Consider the following 27,956-nt stretch of genomic DNA (forward strand, 5'->3'; position numbering starts at 1 on the left):
GTCGGGGCAGGAGGGGCAGAAGTTGCAAGCAGGCAGCAGGCGGGAGCCGGACACCGAGGCCAGCGCGCGGGCGTGCGGGACCCGGGCTGAGAGGATCAGGCCGAGAGCGAACAGCGCGGCATGGAGTGTCTGGCGCCCCGCGCCTGTCTCGCCCTGCTGTGGGGCTGCCTGCTGGCCGCCGCTACCGCGGCGCAGGGCAAGGAAGGTGAGTGTGTGCGCGGCGGCCGCCCTGCCCGACCCAATCCAACCCCGGCGGCCAGACCCCTGGACTCCCGCTTCTTCCGGACCCCAGCGAGGGTTGACGCGCAACTTTGGAAACTGAGCTGGCGCCTCCCAGTCCCTGCGTGCTGGGGTCTGGAGCGCTCGTGGGCTGCAATCAGGACGAATCTGGGACACCCCCATCCGGGGTTCTAGGGGCGCCGGGACTAAGGGTTTGCGGCCCAGGCGCGCGGGGCTCGAAGGCCTCCGTGAAGGGGACGCGGGGCCCGCCACGCGGTTGCGGCCCGGGCGGCAGCTTCAGGAACGCGTCCCGGCGGGGGCGCGGGGGTCCCTTGGAAAATGGGCTGTCTGGGGGGCCTTTCCGCGTGCTCAGCCTCTTGGTGACCTGAATTCACTAAGCCGCTTGCCCCGATTTTGTGGAGAAGGCCTTTCTGTGGAGGCCCCTCATTTTGGGGAGGGGTCTCTTCGGCCGGCGGGGAGCTCTCTGAGGAAGCCCCAGCACCCTGAGATTTTCTGCACGTCCCCTTCTGCCTCCAGTCCTGGAGGAGAGCATGCAGGGAGTTTCGGGCCAGTCTGCCCACGCACAGCCTTCCCTCTTTCCCACTTCGCACTCCCAGGTTCGGGGGGCAGGTTCGGGGCCGCGAGTGCGGACAGGAAGTCCCAAAGTCAAGCGTTCTGAGCAAGGGTTGACTCAGAACGAGGAAATGCGGCAGGTGGGGGCGCGGCCTCCCAAGGTGTGGAGCCGTCACCCCGGGGCCACCAGGGAGTCCGGGCACCCGGGTGTGAGGGACTGAATCACCCACCCCCGCCCCAGCGCTCCCGGTGCCGCGCTGGGTGAGGGGCGGTGGACTTTGCCCTGGGCGGGGCGGGTGGTGGATGGGGGTGTTGCCCCTTAGCTAGGGCCACAGAGGATGGGGGCTCCTGCCCTTGGCCTAAGACCTTCCTGTCCACCTGGCCGAGGCCGGCTTCAGTTTCCGAGAGATCAAGTTTTGCCCACCCGCCGGGGCAGAGGGAGGTTTCCGCAGGCTCCGCCAGAGGGAAGTGCGGAGGAAACCCTGGCCTGGTGAGAAGTTTCCTTGAGCCTTGCCTTCTTTTTCCGCCCCCCAAACCGGGGTTGGAGGTTTTGCTGTTCTAAGCTGGGAGGCCAGAGCTGGAATTCTTGGTGGAGGTGGGGGTGGCATCCTGTCCCCTTCCCTGAATCAGTCAGGATTCCTGGTACAAACTTGCAGGAGGAGTGGGTAGCTGGGATTTCTGTGACCCTCAATACCCACCCAACTCCTGCAGCAGCATTTGGTCCTCCCTCTTCCTGGGGGGATTGTGGTTGGAGAGAAGGGGAGAGAGGCTGGATTCACTACAGGCCTTTCCTGAAGGCTGCCTGCGGGGGAGTAGGGGGATTAAGCAGGGTGATGCTACTAGGTGATAATTGTGCTCCAGCCTTGTCCTTGTGCTCCTCTGTCCAGCACTCCCCAACCTTGATGACTGGTGCCCCACCACCCCATGTGATGGAGGAAAAGGACAGGGAAACATACTTGCTGAGGCTCCAAGGGCCCTTGTGAAGGACTCCCTAGGAGGTGCGCCAATGGCGGGGATGGGGGCAAGTGATAGCCCAGCTGCTGGTGTGTTGTGCTCCCAGGGGTTCCTAGATGTGGCTGATCTCCCTGGTCATGGGTTGGGGGTGCAGAGAGGACACATGCGCCTTCGTCTACCTTTCACCTAGGCCACTGCTCAATTCCCTTCTCTTTTCTTGCTGCTTCCCTGTGAGTGGAGGAGCCAGGCTGCATTTGGAGACCCAGATGGAGCCTGTTAAGTTCTCAACAGCCACTGAATCCGTCCTCCTTTTACAAATAGGGAAACTGAGGGAGGCCCAAGCCGTCGCCTGGCAGGGCCCTCTGCACAGAGAGGATTAGGTCTGAGCATCTGACTTCTTGGGCTGCCAGAGCCCAGGGCCCCTGCGCCATGGTTTCATGGTGGGTTTTCTTGAGAAGTGAGAATTGCTGTGCAGGGGTGCAGGGGTTGCTGACTTGAGGTGCAGCTGGGAGGTGGGCTGGAGCGTGCCCAGAGGCCTTGGAAGTCACTGGCTTCTTGATTCTGTAAAAGCCCAATGTGCCCTCTGTCCCTTTCCCTTTTTGCTTCATCCTTCCTCCCCACAGAGTCCTCTGCCTCCCTGTTTCTTTACGAGTTAACTGGTCTTGGTTAAAGAGGGATGGGGGGAGCAGGGAGGCGACACTAGGGGAGTGGGTGGTAGTACTGGATTTGAGTTAAAAGCCCTAAAGCAATATGGACCCAGATGGATGACGTTTATAATGGAACTTCAGGCTGAGAGGGAGGTTTTCCTGGGGTAGGGTGAGGGACAGGGGGCTCCTGGATGAGCCCTACTTAGCCCAGGCCTCTCAGTGAAGCTTTTGGGGTCAGCTGAGAGGCTCTTAGGGCCCTGCCCCTTCCAGGGAAGCAGGAGCCTCAGCCCCTGTAAGCGCCCAGGGAGAGGCTGCACCCGTGTGAAGTCAGGGTGGAGGGCCTGGGCAGGGCGCCTGTTCCTGGTGATCGGTTCTAGGGAATTTCCCCGGGAGGGGGCTCCTTCCTCTGTGAAGGCTTCTTTTCTTCTCAGATGAGCCCTGTGATAATTCTAGAGCCAGGCCTGGGGCTTGAAGGGGAGTGAGCCCTGGCAGGGGTGGTGGGCGTCCCTCCGTGCCAGGTTAACCCTTCAGAGCCTGGGCGCCATGAGCCCCCTCCCTCAGGGGCAGCTGCCTACCCCTCTAGGGAAGGAGGATGTGCAGGCCCCCTGTGAGGAGCTTTCACCTTTGTCCTCCTACTTATCCAGCAGGAGCCAGGAACCCCCAGATTCCTTCCTGTGTAGCCGGAACATTCCATTTGCTAGTGGGGTTAGTGAGTTTTCCAAGCCTGAGCCCTGGGCATGTCCGAACAAATCCCTGCCCCTACCCACCCCCCAGCCACCCTCCTCCTCCCCCTCAGCCTTGGGGCTGGTGCCACATCGGATTTCCTCTCCCTGTCTGGGCTGTGAGACCCTTCCTAGAGAGATTTGGCCCCGGTCAGCAGCAGTCAGGTGGCAGGGCTTCACGCCCAGGCCCTGGGGCCATCAGGAAAGGGTTTCTCAGACTCCTCTCAGGCTCCTCTCCCCTTCCCTCTCCATCTCTTTAAATCAGGCCCACCTCTGCTCCCTGCCAGCCCAAGGTTCCACCCTTAGAGTCTCCCAGGTCCTGGCCTTAATGAATGCTCCTTCTTTAGGCCATATTCCTCAAGATCCAGGGTCCAAAGGAAGTAAGCACTTGGTCCCTTCCTCCCTCCACCTTAGGGCTTTACTCTGAATCTGGGGACCTTATATAGGGTCTGTGCCTCAGTTTCCCCAATCTCCTTACCTTCTAGGGAGGGTGGCTTCTATTGGCAGCTACCTGGACCTTACTTGGAAATGGAGGAGGGGCTGGACCAGGGGTCTTGGGTCTTAGGTCCTGGCTGCAGCTGCTGAGCCTGGCAGAGCCAGGGGTGGACTGATGGGAGGTGCCCAAGGGCAGGCCTGGATCCAGGGAAGCCCCTGGCAGTGTATCCTTCCCTCAGGTTCCAGGTGCTTCTTGGGGGCAGCATGGTCCTGGCACCTGGTTCTTCTGGGCCTGGAAGTCCCCTATTAGGGTTTCCATCCTGGGTGCCCCAGGCACCCCTGGCAGGCATCCCTGGCAGGGCAGTGGCCAGGGTGTGAGGGACAGGCAGCGGGAGCAACCTTCCCAGGGAGGGGACCTCACCAGCTGTGTGTATCTTTGGGTCCCTCCTAGAGGCCCCTGGGGGTTCAGGGCTTTATCCCGCCTGTTCTGTGGCTTTTGTGGTGAGAAGATCAGTTTCCAGACACCCCCCACCAGTCCCCCTCCCCTCCCTGGAGCTGTTCCCACCTGTTAACAGCTCTCTCCTCTTGGAGTGCCATGAGACACGTGTATATACGTGTGCTGCATATGTGTGAGCCACGTGGCCTGGGTGGGGTTGAGGGTGTTTTGCGCTGTGTGGGGGGGATGTGGCAGGAGCGGCCAAGAGTACCCCCAAAGCCCACATGAGTGTGAACTGCTGCGGAGGGGCCTTGTGTCAGGAGGCAGATGGGGCAGCGTGGTGTCACTTAATAGCCCCACTCGCCCCTGCTCTCTGCCCAGCTGCTGTTCCCCTGCTGGGCTGAGCTCTGTCCTGCTCTGCCCAGCTGGGGGCTGCTGAGGGGGGCGGCATGGCTGGAGTCATGGCCTGGGAGACAGGAAGCCTAGTCCTCACTGAACCAGCTCTGTGGTTTTGACTACATCCCATCCCTTCCCTGGGCCTCTGTTTCCCTATTTGTGGAGGGCCAGGTCTCTTGCATAGGGTGACCCTGTGTGTTGTGGTCTCTCTCTGAGGCTGAGGAAGGCCTCTTGGGATTCCTGGGGGCCTCTCGCCTTTTCCACTATAGCCTGACCCCTGAAGATGCCCTCGAGCTCACCCGGCCCCCTCTCTCATCTCTTCCAGTTGTACTGTTGGACTTTGCTGCGGCTAAAGGGGAACTCGGCTGGCTCACACATCCATACGGCAAAGGGGTAAGCCTTCAGGCTCGGGTCGGGGTGTGGGAATGGGGAAATTGAGGCCAAGGAGGATGGGGCCTGGCCTAGATCGCACAGCTCAGCCAGGGTTCAAACTCAGGATCCTGCTTCTCACACCAGCTGGGCAGGATGGGGTTGGAAGGTGGGGAAGGCACCTGAGTGGTAGAAAGAGCTGAGGAGACAGCTGGGGGCCTGAGCAGAGTCGGACCCTCGCTGCCCCAGAGGGCTGATTGTCAGAGGGAACCCCTGTGGCTCCCTCCACTCCCCTCTGGGGAGGGAAGCAGTTAACGGTTCCCCCTGTCTTCGAGGTCCCAGCCCAGGAGGTGAGGGGTTGAGACAGAGGCAGGGAACAGTGGTTCCCAGGTCCCCACAGCCCCAGGAAACCCGATCAAGTTCCTCCCACTGGGCCCTCTCCCGGCCCCTCCAGCTGCTACTTCCCTTTCCTGCTCAGGGTAGAGTTTGTTTTGCCTCCTTCCCACCCGGGTTCATTCCCTCCCCTCTGCCCTGCCTGGCTGTGACCTGGACTGGTGGGCAAGACACTAGGATCCTCTTCTGGCTTTCCGTGTGACCACTGTGTGGTCTTGGCGAAGATACTACTGCTCTCTGAGCCTCAATTTCCCCCTTTGTATAAGGGGCCCTTGTTGAGTTTGTTCTGGGGCCTGAGCTGGGGAGAGCAGTGTCTCCAGAGGGCTACTTGGGACAGTTTCTATTGCTGGCCAGATCCATGTAAGTCAGGCGCCTGTCCCTGGTCCCCTTAGCTCTTAGGAGGCCTGGAGTGTAGCTCTAGTGGATTTCTAGGATCCTGGAACATTCAGCTGGGAGAGAACACAGATCATCTAATCCAACCCAGTCATTATACAGAGTGGGAAACTGAGGCCCAAGGGCATCTGAGGCCTTGGCCAATGTCACAATGCAGCCCAGGCCTTTTTTTTTTTTTTTTTTTCCTTTGTCCTGTCTACTTTTCATTCATTTAACAAATACATTCCTGAGTACCTATTCCATTTCACATAGGCCCTGGGGATACAGAAATGTATTAGATGCCATCTCTGCCCTAAGGAGCTCAGAATCTAGTGTGGGAGCCGGGTGTAGTTGTCACCACATAGGTGCTATCATAGTGGAGACTCTGGGAGCCAGAAGGGGGCATTTACCCCAACCTTACTTAGCCCAACCTGGGAAGTCTTCCTGGAGGAGGCTGAGCTATAGTCTGAGGAGGGATAAACACATGTTGAAAAAGCCAAAATCTAAGTGATGGGGGCTCATCCATTGTTTCTGTCTTAAGCCCTTCCCCTGCCACTCACACATGTCTATACATACACATGTACAGTGAATAACAGTAATGATGATGATGATGATACCAGCTGCCTTGTATGACTGTCACCCACTCCAGACAAAGTGCTCAGTATTTGTCCTCACAGCAATGCTGTGAGGTAGCTCTTGCCCCCATTGTACAGTGGGGACTTGGAGGCTCAGAGAGATTAAATCTGCCTGAAGTCACGTGGAACCCCCAGCTTCCACCCTCAGCTCACTGTCTCATATAGGGGTTCAACAGCCCAACTATGGGATCTGAGACACCAGGAGGTCAGATCCCAGCTCAGCCACTTGTAGTGTTTGAGGGCGACCTGAAGCACATCCCTGGGCCTCAGTTTCCCTCCCTGCAGAATGAGAATAAGCAGGAACTACAGAGTATCTTCCTGGTGCCCAGTTCTGCCGCCTGGGCGATGCCCCTGGGCCTCAGTTCCCGCGTGCCTGCCCACACTAACCTGTTGGCCCCTGCGCAGTGGGACCTCATGCAGAACATCATGGATGACATGCCCATCTACATGTACTCTGTGTGCAATGTGGTGGCCGGCGACCAGGACAACTGGCTCCGCACCAACTGGGTATACCGTGGTGAGGCCGAGCGCATCTTCATCGAGCTCAAGTTCACCGTGCGTGACTGCAACAGCTTCCCCGGTGGTGCCAGCTCCTGCAAGGAAACCTTCAACCTCTACTACGCTGAGTCGGATGTGGACTATGGCACCAACTTCCAGAAGCGCCAGTTCACCAAGATCGACACCATCGCGCCCGACGAGATCACGGTCAGCAGTGACTTTGAAGCGCGGCACGTGAAGCTGAATGTGGAGGAACGCTCCGTGGGGCCGCTCAGCCGCAAGGGCTTCTACCTGGCCTTCCAGGACATTGGTGCCTGCGTGGCGCTGCTCTCTGTCCGTGTCTACTACAAGAAGTGTCCCGAGCTGCTGCAAGGCCTGGCCCACTTCCCCGAGACCATCGCAGGCTCTGATGCACCCTCCCTGGCCACCGTGGCTGGCACCTGCGTGGACCACGCTGTGGTGCCACCTGGGGGTGAAGAGCCCCGCATGCACTGTGCGGTGGACGGCGAGTGGCTGGTGCCCATCGGTCAGTGCCTGTGTCAGGCGGGCTACGAGAAGGTGGAAGACGCCTGCCAGGGTGAGTGATGATGCTGGGGTGGCAGGGAAAGGGGGTGCTGGGGTGGAGGCTGTGTTCCCAAGTTCTAGTCTTGGCTCTGGAAAGTGGCAACCTTGGTAAGATTGTCCCAGCTCTGAGATGCTGTGATTCTGTTAGGTGAAATCTCAGGGGCTTCCTGGACTTATGACTGGATTCACTTATTCACTGAAAATGAATAAACTGGGAAACAGTATAGCATGGAAGCCCTATGCTAGCTAGCCCTATGTTCTACCACTAACCTACAGCCTCTTTCTAGGACAAGAATACCTGGCTTCCAGTCCCAGCTCTGCATTTAGCTGTGTGATTTTAAGCTAATTCCTTAACCTCTCTGTGCCCAGGTTTTCTCATCTGTAAAATAGAGATGAATACAGTGCCTATCTCATAGGGTTGTTATGATAATCTAATGACTTAATACTCATAAAGTGCTTAAGTCAGTGTCTGACACATAAGTGCTTTTTAAATTTGATTGTTATTTTTGATTCATCCCACAAGTATATCTTGAGTATCTATTATATACGAGCACTGTGGGCACACACTACAGTTCCAGGAGCTAGTTCCATCTCTGTTAACTCACTGTGTGACTTTAGGCAAGTCACCTAACCTCTCTGGGTCTCAGGCTTCTCTTTTGTACATGGAAGTAAATGAACTGCACCCAGGATTCTCACCACCTGGCTGTACCTGACATTAGCCTGGGGAGCTTTTGAAAAATGCCTGCATTGAGGGAAGAGGTGCAGGGGATGCTCAGGGTCTGCCCTCCCTGCCTGACCCTCCCCGGGGCCATACACTCAGATCCCCCTATTGGGGCTTCTACTGATGACAAATTGAGCCCAGAGAGGGGGCAATTAAATCAGGCTGTCTCTGGGAACAGGGCCTGGGCATTAGTGAGCTCACATTGGGAGGCTGTGGCTTGGCACGGCTGGGGCCTGTGACAGCGGAAATCTCTAGAGCAACGTGGATTTTTTTCAATGGGTGACTTTTTCTGGAAAAAGCTGTGGGGCAGGGCATTTGTGGAATGTAGGCCAACCTTTGGAAGGCCAGCTCATCCCCTCTCTCTGGGAGCTTCTTTGCTGAGATAAGCAGGGTGTTGAGAAATTGGGGGTGTAGGCCCTGTAGCTACACACACCCACTGAGTGACCTTTGGTAAATCTCTCTTCACCTCTGGCTTCTTGTCAGTAAAACGAGAAGTTCAATTATACTAGCGGACTGGATACTTGGTTTTTAGCCATGGATCCTGCAACCCATGAAAAGTTTTCAGATGTTGGAGGAGCCTGAAACCCTTTCTGATGGTCTCTACTTGCCTCATAAAATAAATCCTCAGAACCTTGCTTAACACAGCCTGCACACCCCTGAATGAGAAGTTCTCTAAGAGCCTTTCTGTGCCTGTGGTATAGTCTCTGCTCTGGCCCTTCCCACCACCCTGTTGTCTTCCCAGCTCGCCTCTGCTCCTCAGGCGGCCCCTGCTTTAGGTGACCTCAAGTGCACACTCCCAGTTTCAGACAATGACTGTGGGGTGGGGGGGGCCGAGGCAGCCCAGTGGGTCGAGCAGACTCCTCCCACATGACATCCTCACACAAGAATGCGGGGGTGGGGGGTGAGGGGCAGCTGAAAACTTTCCACAGGCTGGTGATTCAGGCTCTACAGAGATAAGTGGACAGTTGGGGTTGGGGGGGTGTCTGTCCAGGAAGGGGGGCAGGCTTCCCTCCCCGGAGGTGGGGGGGTCAGGACCTAGCAGGCTTTGTTTGTGAAGAGTTGAGCCTCTCCAGGTTGGGAGGACTGGTTTCCAGGAGCGGAATTTTTGACCTCTCAACTGTCAGCCACCTATGCCCTGGTTTTTCCTCCTTGGGAGGCCTCTAGAAAATTCCCTTCAGTCTGGTTTAGGGACCCTCTGCGCGGCTGAGAACCCCTAGCCTGGCTATTCTTTATCCCTCCAGACCTTTCCCAGGAGCCCCTGACCATGATGCCAGTGGGATAATAGTAACTCCCGCAGAGAAGTGCTTTCGAAGGGCAGGCACAAGCCAGGCAAGTGCTTTATCTGGATGTTCCTGCTGAATCTGCACCACCTGAGAACAGGGACTGTTATCAGTCTCATTCAACAGACAGGAAACCGAGGCTCAGAGAGGTGAAGAGACTTGCCTGGAGTCACACAGCTAAGATGTAGTTGCATCAGGACTGAATTCAGGCAATGCAACAGCATCCAGGCTGGAGGATGGGTCAGGAAATAGGGCGGGAAATGACCAGTTCCTTTGGAATCCCTGACTCAGCTCCTGGCCCTGGGACAGGTTCTCAGGGCAGCCCCAGGATGACAGGTCCTGGTGCAGGAGGTGAGGTGGTTGGGGGGCTGTTACAGAGCACGTTATGGGAGAAAGGGAGGGAGATACAGGGCCTGCCCCCCTGCCTGGCCCTCCACGGAGACGTGGACCCAGATGGGGTCCCACTGGGGCTTTCATTCATGACAAACCAAGCCTAGAGAGTGGGTGTGAGCATGCCAGGGTCACCCAGCAGCTGGTCCAGGTTATTCCCAGTGTTCATTTCTCCTCAGGGTTCTTTCCCCAGGAAGCTCCAGCTCAGGAAAGAGTTAAATGGACAAAGGAAGGGAGGAACCTCCCAGGTGCTGTGTGGACAGGTGGGCACACTGCCCAGAGAGCTCTCTTGAACTATGTCAGGAATGAGCCAGCTTCCCTCCAACCACCCCTCCCCCGCCCTCCCCCAGCCCTGTCCGGGGACGGGGACAGCGGAGTCACTCAGGCTGACCATCATCTCCCCTGGGGCGGCTTTGTCTCCCTGTTTGTCTCCGCTTCCTGTGCTGGCATCGGCAGCTAAGCTGGCGGGGCCCTGGCTGGCGCCTCAACCATGGGGACTGCCGGCCAGGTGAGCAGGTGGCCAGCGCTTTGGCCAGAGGCTCAGCCCAGCAGCTGGGAGGCCAGAGCTGGAGGGGGAGGCTGTGAGGGTCAGGAATTCCTTCCTTGGAGGCTCCTGATCCCTCAAGGGGCCCAACCCCTCTCTGCCCCAGTTTCTCTATCCCCTAGCTCATGGACACTTCATCCCAAGTTGAGTCTTTCCCAAGTGAGGTTTCCTTCAGTCTTCACAAACAACCCAGAGAAGCTGAGAACTTTATCCCCATTTTACAGATGAAGAAACTGAGGCCCAGAGAGAGGAAACAGTGACCACAAGTGCTGAGGCATGGCATGGGGAGGGCAGTACACTGTCTCTAAGTGCCGCTGGCATTTATCTTTCTACTCAGAAGCTGTGTGATCTTGGTGAGTCCCCTCTGGGCCTCATTCTCCCCACCTGTAAAAAGGGTGCTTTTGAAACTTGCTGCTGACTTAGCAATGAGTCTACATCCTGTGACTTTCTGCTGTGGCTCCATCTGAGAACCTGGATTACTCCAGCAACCTGTAGACTGGGTGACCTCATCATGTGTGGCAAGAAGTGGGGCCCTAGTGCTGGCATCCTGAGTGGCCCAGGCCCAGGGTCCGTAGCTGAAGAGGAAGCATCCCCTGGGCAGAGGATGGCTCCAGTTGAGGTGGTCCTTAGGCAGGGTGGCCCTGAGCCGTGGCAGGGGCTGTTGGCAGGAGCCCTACTTTGTCAGGGCAGGGCTGATCCATGGGGATGGGGGCTCTGTGAGCTGTGACTCTTGGGCTTGTCCCTTCCCTGGGGAGTGCCACCGGCCTTATTTCTTTGGAGTTTCCTCTGGCCCGAATGGGTGGGTGGGGTGGGTGGCAGCCCCCACCTCTGTGCCCTACCTGCCCTGCCCTCAGCTCACAATGGGGCAAATTAAGGTGCTGGCAGCTCCATGGGAGGCCCCTCCCTCCCTCATGGAGGTAAGCGTGTCCCCAGAACGGAAGGAAGGAGGCAGGGAAAGCAAACAGAAGATAAAAGGCCGGTGGAGGGCAGGAGGCTGGGGGTGGGGAGCCCAAGTTATCCTGCTTATCACAGCTTGGGTCAAAGAATGTGCCTGAAGATTATTCCCCAGGGTGTGTGGGAAAAGGGCAAGGTGCTAGCAGCACTCGGGCCACTGGGACGCCTGCTTCTGTGGGGACGACAGCGCCTGCTGCAGACGGAGAAGCCACCAGGGTCTGGAGTTATCAGTTCCCCTCATTTGCAGGGTCAGTAACTTACGGGGTTGCAGTTTGCTGCCTGTCCAGGCATGAGACAAAGTCCAGGCTCTGCATACTGGGGCTAAGGTGGTGCACGTGGTCGCCAGCTGGGCACTGCTTGGGGAGGTGACCGGCCGCAGGTGAATTGCCACCTCAACCTCCTGACCCTATGACCTCGCCACCACCAGCCTGGGAGGTGGTTGGGCCTGGAGGGAGGGCCTCTGCCAGGGGCTGGATTTGCGTCACGCCAAAGGGTGTCTGTCCCTGTGTCACCCCATGCTGCCACCTGAGGGGCGGGCATCGGGAACTGGAAAAACGGGGTGTAGCCACCGTGCCCCAGTTCTCCTGCTCAGAGTGGCCTGGGCCTGCCAGGAGGCCAGGGACAGAGAAGTTCTCCACAGGTACAGGTATGCCAGAGTCAGGCTCTGGTGCCAGGCAGGTGGTGTTCCTGGCGCACCATCCCCGCGGGGTCTCCCTGGGCACTGAAACACCGCTCATTTCTTTTTGTTTTTTTTGTATTCTTATTTTTTTTTGAAGTTTAGTTGATTTACAGTGTTAATTTCAGGTGTAAGCAAGGCAATTCAGTTATACATAATACATATATATTTTCAGATTCTTTTCCATTACAGAAACGCCGTTCATTTCTGTGGCCCTAGAGCGCGTGTTTAATGTGCACGTTGTCGGGTTTGTCTTTGCTCACACATTCATTCATCATCCGGTCAACAAACATTAGCCAGGCACCTCTGCTTGCCAGACTGCTGGGCCACGGGACAGGTGAATGGGACTCCATTCCAGCTCCCCAGGAGCTGCCAGTCTCAGAGGATCCTAATATGTGCAGAAACCATTTTAAATGGAGCACAAAAGCCAGGCTGTGAATACCTCTGGAGCAGAAACGGTGTTTATTTACCTCACCACCGTATCCCAGCACCCAGCGTTGTGCCAGACGCTTAGGAAGTGCTCAATTTCTATTTGGTAAACATAAGATTGAGTAACAGATGCCTTAGTGGTCAGAAGGGGGCCAGAAATTGGGCAGTTTAGGAGGGCTGTGTAGAGGAGCTCAAGCTGGGTACTGAAGGATGCATAGGAGTTTGCTGGTTGGTGAAGAGACAGTGGGTATTTTGTGTATGTTTGAATATGTGTGAATACCCAGTGAGTGACTTCTGTTCCCACTTCCCTGCCCAGAGTGCCAGGAAATCCAATCAGGCAAAGTCAGGAAGACACAAGGGTCTGCTGGTGTCAGACACATGAACTCTGGGCCCCCTGAGCAAGGGCACATTCTGGCGGGGCCCTGGGAAGGCCCCTTGTAGTTCTTTGGTTAGAGGAGGGGGCAGTACATTCTCATCAGGCAAGCACATGCCCTGTTGATGCTGCCTCTCCACTGTATTATCTGGCACATCCGCAGCGGAAATCTCTCCAAATTCCCTCTTTCCTGCCGGCAGCAGGCGGGCCACCCCCAGGCTCTGGGACCAAAGAATGGAACCCGACTCTTCCCCCACTTCCTCCTCTTGGCATAGGGCTGGGGGGCTGGGGAGCAACCACGTGGTGGGGAGTGAGGGCACTGGGGGGCGGTTTGCAGGTGGCTGAAGCCTTCAGCAGAAACAAGCCTGAGTTATGGGGGCTTGTGTTCCGCTTCAGCCTGAGAACCTGAGCCAGGAAGGTGTGATTTTGATTCTAGGGGCCCCTGACACCCTAACTCTGCTAGGCCTGGGCCACTGGGAACCAGGACTTACCCAGAGTGTAAGCCCCTGGGGTGGACAAGTCAGGGCATTTGGGAGAATTGAGATCCCAGGATAAACATGGCCCAGCTTTCTGAAGTATCCTTTTTACTTGAAGATTTGGGGGAGGAGAGAGCTATTTTTGTATTGTAACAGATAAGTTATGAGGAGGAATTCAAAATACACATGGATTTCTTAAATACAGTAGGAGACTTGAAAGATCTTTGGGGACTGAAGGAGGCCACGTTGACTGTCCCAGGTTGAATTCCACTCTTTTCTCCCCTAGGACATAATTGTGCCCAGTTTGAGAAGACCTATGTTAAGAGGTGCCATGCACACACCTCCCCCAGCTGCTCTGAAATTAGTCTTGGGATTTTCTGGCTTTTGAAGCGGATCAGGCCTCCTCTCCTCCCTCTTCGGGCTTGTTTCAGAGCGTTAATTTTTCTTTGCTCCAAACTGAGATGTTTATGGGAAAGAAGAGGGGTTTGAGGTCAGACATCCCAAGTTTAGGCTTTGACTTTTGTGTCTTAGGAGCTTGTTGACCTTGGCCAAGTTGTTTTGCCTCTCTGAGCATCAGTTTCCTCACCTCCAAAGTGGAATGAATGATAACAGTGCCCAGTATAGGAGACTTATTGTGAGGACTAAATGAATGTCAAGTGCTTGGCCCAGGAGCTGCACACAGCAGCTGCTTAATCAGTGGTCGCTGTTTGTCAATGGGGCTCCAGGCTCTGCATAGAGCAGGAGTCAGGCCTCCTCTGTCCTGTACAAGTCCCCTGCCCTACGGCATGTGCCCGAATGCTTTCAGGGCCTGTGCTGATGCTCTTATGTGGCAGGACGGGGTAGGGGGGTTGGTGAGAGAGGCTGCTGGGGTGGCCCCTGGGGCCCCTCTGCAAGCAGAATCATTAACAAGAAGTCACTCTTCAGGACCTTAGGAACTGGGTGTTCTTTGAGTCCTGTCCCCTGACTCCCAGTCTTCAGTCCCACCTCTGCTTGCATGGGGAGCTAGACAAGGAGGGAAGTTGTCCAAAATTTTTTCCTGACAGCGTAGATCTGACTGTGGCATTGCTCTCTACATCAAACCTTCAGTGGCTTTCATTGCCCCCAGAATAAACTGAAGTCCCTGCTCCCTGACCTGGCGTTAAAGGCCTTTCTCAGTCTGGTCCCTGGAGACCGTTCAGCCCTTAGTGCCTGCTTCCCCCCAGATCTGGTCCCACAAAGCCACTCATACTTCCTGTGTTAGTCTTGCTCTTTCTCACCCTTAACTCCTCCTTCCAATATTTCTGCCCTGCTGAACTCCTACTCAGTCTCTAAGCCCCAGCTGAAATATCCCTCTGACTCCACAGACCTCTGGCCAAGGTTGTCTCCACCCTCTGCCCTTCGCCCGCCCCTTTATGGTGGACATTGTCATGTGCTCCTGCTCCCTAAGGTTAGGGGCTTTGTCTCATCTCAAGGTCTGTGCCCAGCACAGGGCATGACATTGAGGTTGGAGGTATCTCAGGGCCCTCTCCATGGAGTAAGCTGAGGAGGGGGTGATAATTGTAGGGTTGGGGAAGAGGTCCCTAGGGTGCCCCCCACCCTGCCCTGGTCACTTTAGCAGCTGCCCAAGGCCTGCACTGTGTCTGGGTAGCTTCCTGCCTGTGGGGCCAGGAAAGGCCTGGGGCCCATGGCAGGATAGGGCGGTGGGAGGAAGAAGCCTCTGGAGTCAGGTGTCTGAGCCCCTAACTAGCCTGGCCAGGACAGGACCTGCCACCGGGGGAGGAAGAGCTGCTTCCTGGCTGTCCTTGTGAGTGGCGGAAATGACTCGGTCCTGGGAGCAGATCCAGAGAAAATGCTGGGGGCCTGGCCTTTCCTGCTTCCTGGTCAGTCAGCCCCGGAACAGGATGGTGGGGAGGTCCCAGGGTTGGGGGGAGCACCTGTAGAGGTGACATCCTGATGTGGCTGGCTGATCTGCTGGGGAGTGATGATAGTCAGTCAACAAACACAAATGGTGAAGAAGACCCAGCACTGCCCTGGGCAGCTTGCAGTCCAGGGGGGGACCCGCCAGGCTGGTCTGCACAGATTAAAGGAGATAAGGCAGGCCAGCGGAATGCTCTGTCCGGTGCTGATCCAGCTGCAAGACAGGATGCTTAGGAAGTTGAAAGGGGAACTATGGGCCTTGAATGCCAGGCTCAGGGGCGTGGCGCTTCTTGCAAGAGCCAGTGGTGAGGGATGCAAATGTTTGGAGGATGCAGGCGAGGTGTCTCCTGGGTGCCCAGCCTGAGCTAGGTGCTTACCATGCATTTTCTTACCATAAGACATTTTACTCATGAGAATACACGCTCAAAGAGGTTTAGCGACTTTCCTGGGGACCCATAGCAAGGGAATGGAAAGGTCATTTGGGGTGGCAACAGGCTGAACTGATGTCTGTGCCTGTCCCTGACAGCCTGCTCGCCAGGGTTCTTCAAGTTCGAAGCCTCGGAGAGCCCCTGTCTGGAATGCCCTGCACACACCCTGCCGTCCTCTGAGGGGGCCACCGCCTGCGAGTGTGAGGAAGGCTACTTCCGGGCCCCCCAGGACCTGTTGTCACTGCCCTGCACTCGTGAGTCTTGCAGTGGGTCAGGGAGGGATGACTGAGGTGGGTGAGGTGATGTTGACATGTCCACGGCCACCTGGATCCGAGCTCTGTCCTCTGTGCAGGTCCCCCCTCCGCCCCGCACTACCTCACGGCCGTGGGCATGGGCGCCAAAGTGGAGCTGCGCTGGACGCCCCCCCAGGACAACGGAGGCCGAGATGACATCACCTACAGCGTCACCTGCGAACAGTGCTGGCCTGAGTCAGGCGAGTGCGGGCCCTGCGAGGCCAGCGTGCGCTACTCCGAGCCACCCTACGGGCTGACCCACACCAGTGTGACGGTCAGTGACCTGGAGCCGCACATGAACTACACCTTTGCTGTAGAGGCCCGCAATGGCGTCTCAGGCCTGGTGACCAGCCGCAGCTTTCGCACTGCTAGCGTCAGCATCAATCAGACAGGTGAGGGCCTGGGGGTGGCAGATATGCCCTTGGGGCCTGGCCTGGGTGGGGTTCAACAGGATGGCCACTCAGGGCTTGGCTGTGTTCAGAGAGGCAACAGCATGTGGTTAAAGTCATGGTGCCTGGAGTCACTTCTGAGCTCTGTGACTGTGGGCAGGTTACTTAACCTCTCTGAGCCTCAGTTTCCTCACCTGTAAAATGGGGGTTATAGGGGCTATTGAGAAGATTTAATAAATTCTTATATATAAGGCTCTTAGAATAGTGCCTTGTCCATAGAGAGGTTATAGCAAGGATCAGCTATTGTTTTACTTTTATTATTTATGTACTCATAAATACGAGGTACCCCTGATGTGCCAGCCTGTGATGGGGCCTGGCCTGGGGCTTTGTACTCTGGAGCTGAAAGTTGAGAATCCCAGATTGGGATCTAAAGAGCCTGGGCTGTAGGTGGGACTGGGTGCAGCCCCCCTACCCCCTTGCCCTTGGGTGACTTCTCACACCCCTCCCTCCCACCGCCCTGCCCAGAGCCCCCCAAGGTGAAGCTGGAGGGCCGCAGCACCACATCGCTGAGCATCTCCTGGAGCATCCCTCCACCACAGCAGAGCCGCGTGTGGAAATACGAGGTCACCTACCGCAAGAAGGTAACTCACAAAGAATCAGGACTGTCCCTGCTGGGCTTTGAGCAGAGGGCCAGCTGGTCACATAGATGCTCACTGTACAACACAGTCACCTGAAGAAGCTCTATTCTACAGATGAGGAAACTGAGGTCTGGGGTCTTTCTGAGAGTCACCTCTCCCAGGCCAGCCTGGCAGAGATGTGGGGGAGAGGAGACACAGTGTTCTGGAATCCTCGGAAGAGATAGTTGGGGGTTGGGGAAAGAGCCAGGTCTTGGAGATAAAACCTGGGTTTGAGTCCTGGGTCATGCATTTGCTGGCTATGACCTTGAGCAAGTCACTTCACTTCTTTGAGCCTCAGTTTCCTCCTCTGTGAGAAGAGCCTCAGGTTTGCTAACATAGCAGCCAGCTTGCTAAGCTGGGAGTAGTCTCTGATGGGCTGAGATGATGCCCCTGCCCTGACCTCATGGTCTGCCCTTCCACCCACTAAACACCCACAGGGGGACTCCAACAGCTACAACGTGCGCCGCACCGAAGGCTTCTCCGTGACCCTGGATGACCTGGTGCCAGACACCATCTACCTGGTCCAGGTGCAGGCGCTGACACAGGAGGGCCAGGGTGCCGGCAGCAAGGTGCACGAGTTCCAGACACTGTGTGAGTTGGGGACTGAGGTGTGGGCCGGGCCAGGGTCCTGAAACAGTTAGGACATCTTGAGCAGAAGAAATGGATCAAAGAATTTAGAAGTGCCCTAGCTTGAGCCTAGAACAGTCCTGAGTGGGGGGGGGGGGATTGAGGGCTGGGGGAGGGGACCAGGGCCAAGCATTCAGGGCAGTGTTGTGAGAAGGAAAGACGTGGGCTCTGGCATTGGCAGGCTCAGTTCAAATCCTGCATCATGGAGAGAGTCCCACGCACCTGAGAGTACCCACTGTGTTCCCCGTGGAAGGCCTCTCGTTTGCCATCTATGAAACGGGAATCAAATTCTCAGGAATTTGTAAAGGCACCCAGCACGTGTCCTCTTGGATGCCTAAAGTGGGCCTTGGGTACCACTGGGGGCGTTACCATGATTTGAAGTGTAGGGGGCTCCCTTGTCACCGGCTGGTCTCCCCCAACAGCCACAGAAGGATCTGGCAACATGGCAGTGATTGGCGGTGTGGCTGTTGGTGTTGTCTTGCTTCTGGTGCTGGCAGGAATCGGCTTCTTCATCCACCGCAGGTTCGTCAGAGCCCATGCCCGGGCTCCCCAAGGACTTCGGTGGGACACGGAGGGATGGGAACCTCAGTTTCCTGTCTGGAGGATGGGGCCGATAGGAGTCTAACCCCTCCTCGCCTGGGGGTATGAAGACACAGTGAGCTGTAAAGTGCTCAGCGAGGCGCCTGGCATGCGTGGCAGCTCGGGGCGTGGTGGTCATTATGACGGTGTGTCCACACTTCCCCTGGACACGCAGGCAGGAAGCTCTGGAGAGCGCTAATGAGGAAAGCCCTCATTACAGCCATTTAAGGGGCCATTACGGGGCGTAGATCCCAAGGAGTGAGCCCGGCTTGCTCATTTCCTCTCCCCTCTGGCCTTCCCCCCGCCCTCTGCCCGACTGAGTGGAGTGCTGAGCACGCCAGGCCCCCCCACCAAGGACCAGAGGAGGGTCTGGAGGCCCCCCGCCGGTCACTGACCTCCCTGTGTGTTTGGCTTCCCACGGGGTCTCTCAGGAGGAAGAACCTGCGGACCCGCCAGTCCTCCGAGGACGTCTACTTCTCCAAGTCAGGTGAGACGCAGCCCCTCCGTGGCCAGCCGCTCTCCCCACCACCTCCCTAGCCCTGGGCGAAGGTGGGGGCGGGCAGGGCACTCCCTTGGGCAGCTCAGAGGGCTGAGCCAGAAGCTCTTTGCCCCACAGGCTGGTCCAAGTCTCCTGAGGTCTCTGGTCTGTTGCCTCCTCCTCCTCCCCCTCGTCCTATTCCTCTAGGGCACCCCCTCATAGGGGCCCCTCCCCGGGCTGTCTGTGATCCTGCCCCTCCTTCCCCTTCCAGAACAACTGAAGCCCCTGAAGACGTACGTGGACCCGCACACATACGAGGACCCCAACCAGGCTGTGCTCAAGTTCACCACCGAGATCCATCCATCCTGTGTCACACGGCAGAAGGTGATTGGAGCAGGTGAGGCTGGCGCACCCGCCAAGGGGCCTGGTACGGGCTGGGAGTGTGCGATGCCTGGGCTGACTGGGGTGCTTCTCCCACCTCGCCTGCCTGCAGGAGAGTTTGGGGAGGTGTACAAAGGGACACTGAAGGCTTCGGGGAAGAAGGAGGTACCTGTGGCCATAAAGACGCTGAAAGCCGGCTACACAGAGAAGCAGCGGGTGGATTTCCTAAGCGAGGCCAGCATCATGGGCCAGTTCAGCCACCATAACATCATCCGCCTGGAGGGTGTCGTCTCCAAATGTGAGGCTTGGCTCCACAGTGGCGGCAGGCTGGGTGGGAGAGCCTCAGGGGCCTGACCCACATGAGGGATGGGGAGGGCCTGCACACTTGGGCCACCAAATAGGGCCTCTGTTCATAGCTGTGTCCATCACCCAGACCCACAGCTGTGCCCATGCCCCCTCCCCACCTGAGCCAGCTCCCTACAACCATGGCCACCCCCTTACACCTGTGCTCACCCTTGCAGACAAGCCTATGATGATCATCACCGAGTACATGGAGAACGGGGCCCTGGACAAGTTCCTTCGGGTAAGGACGTGGGCGGGGCAGGCCAGGATCCACGGCCGGCGCTCGGGGCCCTGGCGGGCACACGGCTGGCTGGTGGCTGAAGTCTTGTGCTCTTGGCAGGAGAAGGATGGCGAGTTCAGCGTGCTGCAGCTGGTGGGCATGCTGCGGGGCATCGCGGCCGGCATGAAGTACCTGGCCAACATGAACTATGTCCACCGCGACCTGGCTGCTCGCAACATCCTCGTCAACAGCAATCTGGTCTGCAAGGTGTCTGACTTCGGCCTGTCCCGCGTGCTGGAGGACGACCCCGAAGCCACCTACACCACCAGTGTAAGTGCTGCGGCGGCTGTCATCTGGGGTTAGGGGCCTCGAGATGAAGCGGCCTTCGCCACGCTCCAGGGTCCTCTCCCCTGCGCACCTCCAGGGAGCATGGAGCAGAGGCCCCAACTGAGATCGTCCTGGGGATGGCCGAGGGGACAGTAGTAACTGGCTTGGTCCCTGCAGGGCGGCAAGATCCCCATCCGCTGGACGGCCCCAGAGGCCATTTCCTACCGCAAGTTCACCTCTGCCAGCGATGTGTGGAGCTATGGCATCGTCATGTGGGAGGTGATGACCTATGGCGAGCGGCCCTACTGGGAGCTGTCAAACCACGAGGTAGGCCCCTCGCCCTGCCCCGCCCTGTCCGGACCTGAACTTAAACCGTTTACTCATTCCAGAACCCCAGGGGCAGGGCAGAAGAGTTCGGGGGGCTAATCCTTATCTGATACAGCCCTTCATGGTTCATTCAGTGAATGTTTATTGAGGACCTACTGCGTGTCAGGGCTTGTGCTGGGCTCCAGACCCAGTCCTGCTTGCACTCAGTAGAAAGACAAGGAAACAAGTAGTGGGGTCGGGGTGGGAACGTGTGTGTGTGTATGCATTTGTGTGTATATGTGTGTGTGTGTGTGTATTTGTGCCTTTGTGTGTGTGCGCACACAAGCGCCTGGTGCCTCATGCAGCTTGGAGGCCTGGAAGGCTTCCCAGAGGAGGTCATATCTCAGCTGAGACTAAAGCACAGGAAGGCAGCAGCTAGGTGAAGACACAGGAGGAGGAATGCTCTGGCTGAAGGGAGCAGCGGGTATAGACGTCCAGAGGCTGCAGGGAGGCTGGCTGCTGCCTGGGGTGCTCTGTGAGGGAGCAGGATCAGGAGACCCTTCCTCCATGGAGCTCTGGAGACAGCCTCTTAGCACTTGTCCTTTGTATGACAGTTGTGTGTTGGGCTCTCCCCTTCCCTCCTCTGTCCACCACCATGTATGGGAGTTCAGGGGCTGTGAAGGCACCCCTGAGCATCCTGCACCACCCCCACCCCAGGTGATGAAGGCCATCAACGATGGCTTCCGGCTCCCCACGCCCATGGACTGCCCCTCCGCCATCTACCAGCTCATGATGCAGTGCTGGCAGCAGGAGCGCACGCGCCGCCCCAAGTTCGCTGACATTGTCAGCATCCTAGACAAGCTCATCCGAGCCCCCGACTCCCTCAAGACCCTGGCCGACTTTGACCCTCGGTGAGTTCCATACCCTCTGTGCATGGAGGCCCCCAGTTTTACTCCTGAGCCACTTCAGGGTCGTAGTCAGCCAGGTGCAGCAGGCAAAGGGTGCAGAAGTTGTGCGTGGGCTTAGACTGGATGGGGGAGGCTCAGGTGATACTCAGAGAAGCAACCAGCGTACGTGGTAAATGTGCCGGCACAGCGCTCAGCACTTGACATGTTTTAACTCATTGAAACAACTTAGGAGATGGGTCCTATAATTATCCCCCTTTTGTAGATGAGGAAACTGAGACATGGGACGAGGAGGTGTCTTCTGTGCTGGCAAGTGGCCAGACTGAGACCGCCTCTAGAAACCTGAGTCTCTCTCTTAAGATTTTTTTTGTGTTTGTGTTACGGGTGGTGGTATTGTCAGTAGGAGTAGGGGGCATCGCAGCTATAAACACTGACTGCTCCCGATACGCCAGGCTGTCTCCTGGAACCCTGCCCGACTTGGTTTCCCCGTTGCCCGGATGAGGACACTGAGGCTCGGGGCTGCTGGGTGAATTGCTGGGTTGGGGGCAGCAGGCTCGGGGTCCACGACAGGCTGGGTTCTGCCGCCCCTCACCTGCAGGTGGGTGTGTCCTGTTGCAGGGTGTCCATCCGGCTACCCAGCACCAGCGGCTCAGAGGGGGTGCCCTTCCGCACGGTGTCCGAGTGGCTGGAGTCCATCAAGATGCAGCAGTACACAGAGCACTTCCTGGCGGCCGGCTACACCGCCATCGAGAAGGTGGTGCAGATGACCAACGAGTAAGTCTGCACTCTGGCCCCACCGGTGCCTGCCCTTTCCCGCCTCCCGCCTCCCCAGGCTGCCTCTGGCACCAGCACCCATCTGCTCTTCTCTGTACCGTCCCAACACTCCCCTCTTTCCTCTTTCTCTCTCTTTCTCTTTGGGGAGAGAGGCAGAACCAGGCTGGCAGCCAGCAATTCTGGGCACTTACTCTTGGCTCCCTCCTCTTCCTACATCTTTTTTCTAGACTGAGAAAATAATAGTAATTGTATCATAACAGTAGCATTTATCAAGGGCTGACTAGGTGCCAGCTCTGTGCTCAAGCACTTTGAATCTGTCCTCAAGATAACCTGGCAGGTGGTCCCACTGGACAGGTAAGAAACCGGTGCAGGGAAGTATAATACAGCCTGGAGGCCTATGGCCATTAGGGGCAGAGTAGGATTCCAGCCCTGGTCAATCAGGGTCTGGAGCTCAGGGACCATGTCGGTCATTAGTGGAGAAACTGAGGCTCAGAGAGATTACGTGGCTGACTCCAGGTCACACAGTTCGTAGCTGAGAGAAGAAAGGCTTCGCTTCACAGCCACCACCTGGCTGAATAACCTAGTTGTCTTGTGAATAGATGCTATTGTTTCACATTTAACAAGTAGAGAAACTGAGGGTGAGAGGTTACATAGCTTGCCCGAGGTCACACAGCCAGCTAGGGGCAGCATTCTCCTCTAGGATGCTGAGAAGAAATGGCAGAGCCCTTGGACTTCCCTGGCTGATGATGGGCCAACCCATCCCAGGCCTCTCTTCCCGTGTGGTTGACTCTCGGTGACCCCTGGCCCGGCCCTGGGTTCTGCCTTTTGTCAGGCTACCCCGTGGGAGCTCTTCCCTCCTCCCAACTCCTGCAGCAGGGACCCTTCCCAGCACGGCCTTGGCACGGACACCTCCTCCCACCCCAGGAGGGAGAAGACATTATCCTCTTAGCCTTTTGTGCCTCTAAAAATAGTGTTAGTTCCCAACAGCTCAGTTTGTGTAAGGTCCAAGGTCATAGTGGGAATGAGACTTGGGGCCAAGAGGTTTTGGGAATCACATGGAAGGGACGACCCAGGCGTCCCCTGGTTCTGGGTCACAGTTCTGGGATTTGGGCCTGTGTATAAACACTCTCCAGGGATTCTGAAAACTGCTCAACTGTGCTTCTGACCTGCTGGTCGAGGCCTCTCAGATCAGGCCACCGCCTATCCCAGGGGACGGCTGGGGATGAAAGTCAGGCAGGGACAGAGCTGAGCAGAGGGAGGCATGGAGCTGCGGAGAGAGAGGATGAGCCCCAGGATCTCTTTTGTTGCCAGACAACTGCAGGGTCCCACGCTTGAGCTCTGCAGTCACATCGGGGTTCAGGTCCCACATCTGCCACTTCCTATCAGGTGATTTTGGTCAAATTGGGTTCCATCTTTGAGCCTTGGTTTCTGTTTCCCCCCTGTGGGGATTGCATGGGTGCAATGTAGATGGTAGGCCTGGTACGCAGTAGGGGCTTAGTCCATGTCGCTCTCCCCTTTCCCTCCACTCCCTTGTTTTCCACCCCCAGACCATGTGCAAATACCAGGGTTCCTGAGCCCCCTCCTTTTCCCTGGGGAACCTGGAACCCTCTGCCCTTCCAGGAGCCCCCATCGAGGACAGCACAGCTTCCCTCCTGGGTGAGGAGAGCTGAGGGCACAGGGAAGTACTTACAGGAAACATGTGTTCTTAGAAGCTTCCCGAAATAGCCCGGGGTGCTCCTGGGCCAATTCCTTTCCCACGAGCAGGAGCAGGGACAGGGCTGTCCTGGATCGATGGAGTGTGTGTACGTGTGTGTGTGTGTGTGTGTGTGTGTGTTTGTTTGAAAAGGCCTGGATAAAGGCAGGAAGTCATTCCACACTCCCTCCCCCTCCTACCAACTCCACTGGTGCTCAGATCTGGGGCCTGCGTGACTCATACCGCTGCCTCCTTTATTTCAAATAATGGGGGATCTTAAAGTACTTTTCCCCCCTGAAGGCTGTATCTGCACATGCTGTGGGTCCCAGTGGGAGGCTCTAAGCTGCTCTCAGAATTCAGCCCTTTCCGGGTGGGATCTGGTTTCAGGCTTCAACATCCTATCCCCACCTTGGCCTCTCTGCTTCCTTTACCCCTTCCCAAGGGGCTGGCTTTTTGGTCCCCTGTAGGCCCACAGCAGCCACCTTTTCTCAGCTTGAACATTCACCATGAGAGCTGGGGGTCACTTGAGTTTCTAGCTAGACTAGTGGCTCTAAATGTTTTTCGAGGAGCTAATGTTGCATCCCAGCAAAGGACCCAGTCCAACGAAAGGCCTGTCTAGTGTCCAAGGCTGTGGCATACAGCATCCTGAGGGGGCGTGGGACCGCAGCTGACGGGATGTTTGCTGAGAAGATGAATGATCCGGCCACCTCTCACTCCACTCTCCTTGGGCCAAGGGACAGCACACAGTAGGTGCTTACCGAGGAGCTGTGGCGTTTGAATCTCCCAGGGCCAGGACTGGCATCACAAGTGCGAGGGGAAAAAGTGGCCTTGGTCATGTGTCGCCTCACCCCCCGTAATGGGAATTGATGGAAGTGTCTGCCCTGGATCCCCGAGGTGGACACCGAGGCGGGGGCAGGAATCAGCTTGGATGGTCTGTGACCCTCGTCCTGTGTGCCTCTGTTTGTGGTTAGGAAATGAGGCAGGGGAGGTTTGGGGGGCTTCGTGAGAGTAGGGCTGGGGTAGGTGGCTCAGAAGCATCTAATCAGAGCCTCCTATTTTACATATAAAGAAACTGAGGCCCAAAGAAAGGACAGGAGCCATCCAAGGCTCTGCTGGAGTCCAGGACTAGAATTCAGCCTCCTGCCTCCCAGCCCAGCCCTTTTGCCTCCTAGACAGGCCTCAGAAGCACCTTCAGTTCCCACCCTGTCAGACGGATGACACTAACCTGGGAAAGGGGCCCACGGCAGCCTGGGCAGTGGCTCAGTCTCCAGAAAAGCATTCATTCGTTCATTCATTCATTCAGCAGACACTTCTTGAGGGTCTACTGTTTACCAGCCCTATCCTGGACCCTGGGGTGGAGGTGAGCCCAGGGAACTGGATCTCAGCCTTTGCCCTCCTATAGCTCACATAGCCCGCTGGTCCTTAAAGACCCATCAGGGTCTTTGCGACCTGATCAAATGCAGACTCCCTGCCCACGTTCAGAACTTCAGTGAGTCTGGAGTTGGGCCTAGGAACCTACCTTTTCAGTAAGTGCCTCCTTCCCTGGTGATCCAAAGGCTTATCAGGAGCACATTGAAATAACTTGGGGGGCACATTGAGACCTACAGATATGGGGAAAACAGTGCTGCTTTCTCAACACCCTCAACTTTATAGGTTAGGAATGGCACTGCAGTGGTAGGTTAGGAAGTTCTCCCAGATGTCTGACTTCTGGTCTTCCTGATGCAGTGGGAGCAGCCAGCCCCATCCTGGAGGTCCCTGAGCCACCTCCCCACGCACCTGGGTCGGCCCTACCTTGTTCAGCACTTCTCTGAGGGCTCCCAGAGCCTGTGGGAAAGTCCTGTCTCCAGAATTGCAAATAGGAGCTTGCACCATATAATTAGCTCTCTTTACAGCCAGGAGTTGGCCCATAAAAACCTGAGTGTTTTCATGGGTTTGGGCTGATGGGTGAGGATGGTGAAGGAGGGAGCTCCCAGAGTGAGCAGTAAAGGTCCAGGGCTCCTGAGAGTGTAAGTGGTTTTACGAGGGGATGGAGGGACCTGAAGGCGGGGCAGGGGAGGGAGGGCTGTGGGTTTCTGGGCACATCTTTCTATTTGGTAACGATTCCACTTCCCCCTCTGCCACCAGTTTCCAGGCTCTCCCACTCTCCAGTTAGGCACTGTTATCCCATTTTACAGGTGAGGAAATTGAGGTTCCTAAAGGGAAAACTCCTGCCTTGGGGTAACCTGGTCACCAAATGTGGTGACCTGTAAGCCCCTGGTCTCTAATGGGAGGGGCCTCTCAGCAAGGAGTTCCTGAGTCTTTCCTCAGTTATGAGAACTTGGAGAGAGTGGGGATGAAATAAGGCAATGGCTGTGAAGAAACCTTGGGCAGAGAGCTTTAAGCGATACCCCTAGAGGGTCCCTGGCCAATGTGCATCTGGTGATTGCATCAGTGCCACCTGGGGAGGAGCCTTAAACGGGGGAAACTTTAGGACAGACCCCTCCCCGGGGTTGGGGAGGAGAGGCATTTGTTCACAGCTGGCTTGATTCCCAGCTCCTCCATCTCCCAGCTGTGTCACTGTGGGCAAATCACTTCACCCCTCTGAGCCTCAGCTTTCTAATCTGCAAAATGGGGGTATAAAGAGCACCTACCTTGCAGATTTGATTAAAAAAAAAAGCTCGCATTCAATTCATTTGTCCTAACTGTCGGTGCTGGCAGGCCTTCAGGATGCAGATCCTCCTGTCAGGCCTCTGCTTAACGAGCTCTGCCCTCCCAGATGCCCAAGGCCCCCTTCCCGCTGCTTCTCCCTCCCACTGCCACCTGCCTCCTCCAGAGCAGACCCCTAACTCTCCCTCCCTCCCTCCCCACACAGCGACATCAAGAGAATCGGGGTGCGGCTGCCCGGCCACCAGAAACGCATCGCCTACAGCCTGCTGGGCCTCAAGGACCAGGTGAACACGGTGGGGATCCCCATCTGAGCCCCGACAGGCCTCACGCACCCGCTCAGCCAAGAATACTTGAAGAAACAGAGTGGCCTATGGCCCAATCCATACTGGGCCACCAGGGACCTTATTTATTTCTAGTTCTTTACTGATGCCACCCTGAGGCCTCTGCTGGGGGATCTTAGATGATACTTTGGCCTGAGCTGAGATGAGGCTCAGGGACCCCAGGCTGGGGGGGTGGCCTCCGAACTCTTCACCTACGAAGGACAGACTTTGTGGACACCCCCACATGCTCAGCATCCCTCTAGCAGGAGCCTCGCCAAGGCTTTCGGACATACACACAGGACATGGCCAAACTAACCTCCCCTTCGCTGTCCGGGGAGCTGGGGCAGTCAGCCCACGGCCATAGGAACAGGGTACCTCACAAGAAGAGAACAAACAGCGAACTCCGCTGGACAAGACCCAGAGTGGTTCTCCCGTCCCTCCAGTGCCTTCAGCCCCCAAGGCCCCGTCCTCAGCCCCCACAGGCCAAACTCTTGCTTCCCCAGGGCCCTTGCAGGATGCTTGGTTGTGTTGAGGTTTTTTAAATATATATTTTGTACTTTGTGGAGAGAATGTGTGTGTGGCAGGGGACCTAGCCAGAGCCAGAGGTGGACGATGGCCTGTGTTAGACATTCCCAGGCTGGGGGCCAGCCCCTCGGGTCCCCTACCCCTTTAAAGAAGATTCATTACTCTGTCAGTGTTAACGATTTTGTTTTGTTGTGTTTTTTTTTTCGAACCTTAATTTATTATTATTTTTTTATATTTATTGTTAGGAAATGACTTATTTCTGCTCTGGAATAAAGTTGCAGATTGTTCAAACTGAGCTTGGTTTTAAGTCTTTGGAGGAGCAGTGGGGTTGGAGAGGCCTTCTGGGTCAGAAGTGAGAGTGGGGAGGGCTCACCCCAACCCAGAGTGTTTAAACACAGCTTCTTACTCAAGGCACACGTGTCATGTAACCCTGGGAGTTGTGGTGGGTGGGAGGTGGGCAGGGGGCCAGGGAGCAGGCCCTGCCAAGCCCGTCCTCCATGCCAACAGGCCTCTGTCACCTTTGATCTCAAGGCTTCTGGAGGGCTAGGGGACTGGAAAGTGCTGAGAGCAGCCACTCCCTCCCACGCATCTCCACGGAGATGTTGAAATAGATTCTTCGTCCATGTAGGGCTCTGAGGTTTACAAAAGCTTTTCACAAGTTTTGGCTTGTTGGAGTTTTTTGGGCAGCCCCATTTTACAGAAGAAAACTGAGGCTGGGCCCAGTGACAGGGCTTGCCCAAGGCCACACAGCAATTTAGAGGCAGAGGCCAGACTTGAAAGCAGGGCCTTGAGTCCCAATTAGATGCTCTTCTCATAGAGGAGGCTCAGAGATGTGCAGTGACTTGCCCTAACTCACACAGCAGGAAGGAGCAGAGGCCTTGAGGGGAGCCAAAGCCCTGATTTCAAACCATGAGCCTTCTCCACTATACCAGGTTGCTACCCTGCGTGCGAGAGGTCCTTCACAGTAGGCCTGAGGAAGGTGTCATACACAGGTGACCAAAGACAGGACCAGATGAGCAGAAGTGATCCGGGGCACAAGAGGAAGACTTCCTGGAGGAGGTGATCCAGAGCTAAGACCTCAGGGGATTAGCCAG

At 56.7% G+C, this 27,956-nt stretch overlaps 1 protein-coding gene across 1 annotated transcript; it reads left to right on the forward strand.

Moving 5' to 3' along the window:
- Nucleotides 1–27,153, forward strand: EPHA2 (EPH receptor A2). The gene is made up of 17 exons (XM_031464140.2): nucleotides 1–205; nucleotides 4,708–4,775; nucleotides 6,557–7,226; nucleotides 15,479–15,634; nucleotides 15,733–16,065; nucleotides 16,588–16,703; nucleotides 17,177–17,330; nucleotides 17,789–17,888; nucleotides 18,377–18,432; nucleotides 18,695–18,820; nucleotides 18,917–19,102; nucleotides 19,326–19,387; nucleotides 19,487–19,696; nucleotides 19,871–20,020; nucleotides 20,717–20,910; nucleotides 21,523–21,678; nucleotides 26,223–27,153. Exons 1-17 carry the CDS (start codon nucleotides 121–123, stop codon nucleotides 26,326–26,328), a joined length of 2,928 nt encoding a protein of 975 aa, XP_031320000.1. The 5' UTR covers nucleotides 1–120; the 3' UTR covers nucleotides 26,329–27,153.
- The last annotated feature ends 803 nt before the right edge of the window (nucleotides 27,154–27,956 follow it).

The sequence above is a fragment of the Camelus dromedarius genome, chromosome 14 (genome assembly GCF_036321535.1).
Source record: "Camelus dromedarius isolate mCamDro1 chromosome 14, mCamDro1.pat, whole genome shotgun sequence".
NCBI lineage: Eukaryota > Metazoa > Chordata > Mammalia > Artiodactyla > Camelidae > Camelus > Camelus dromedarius.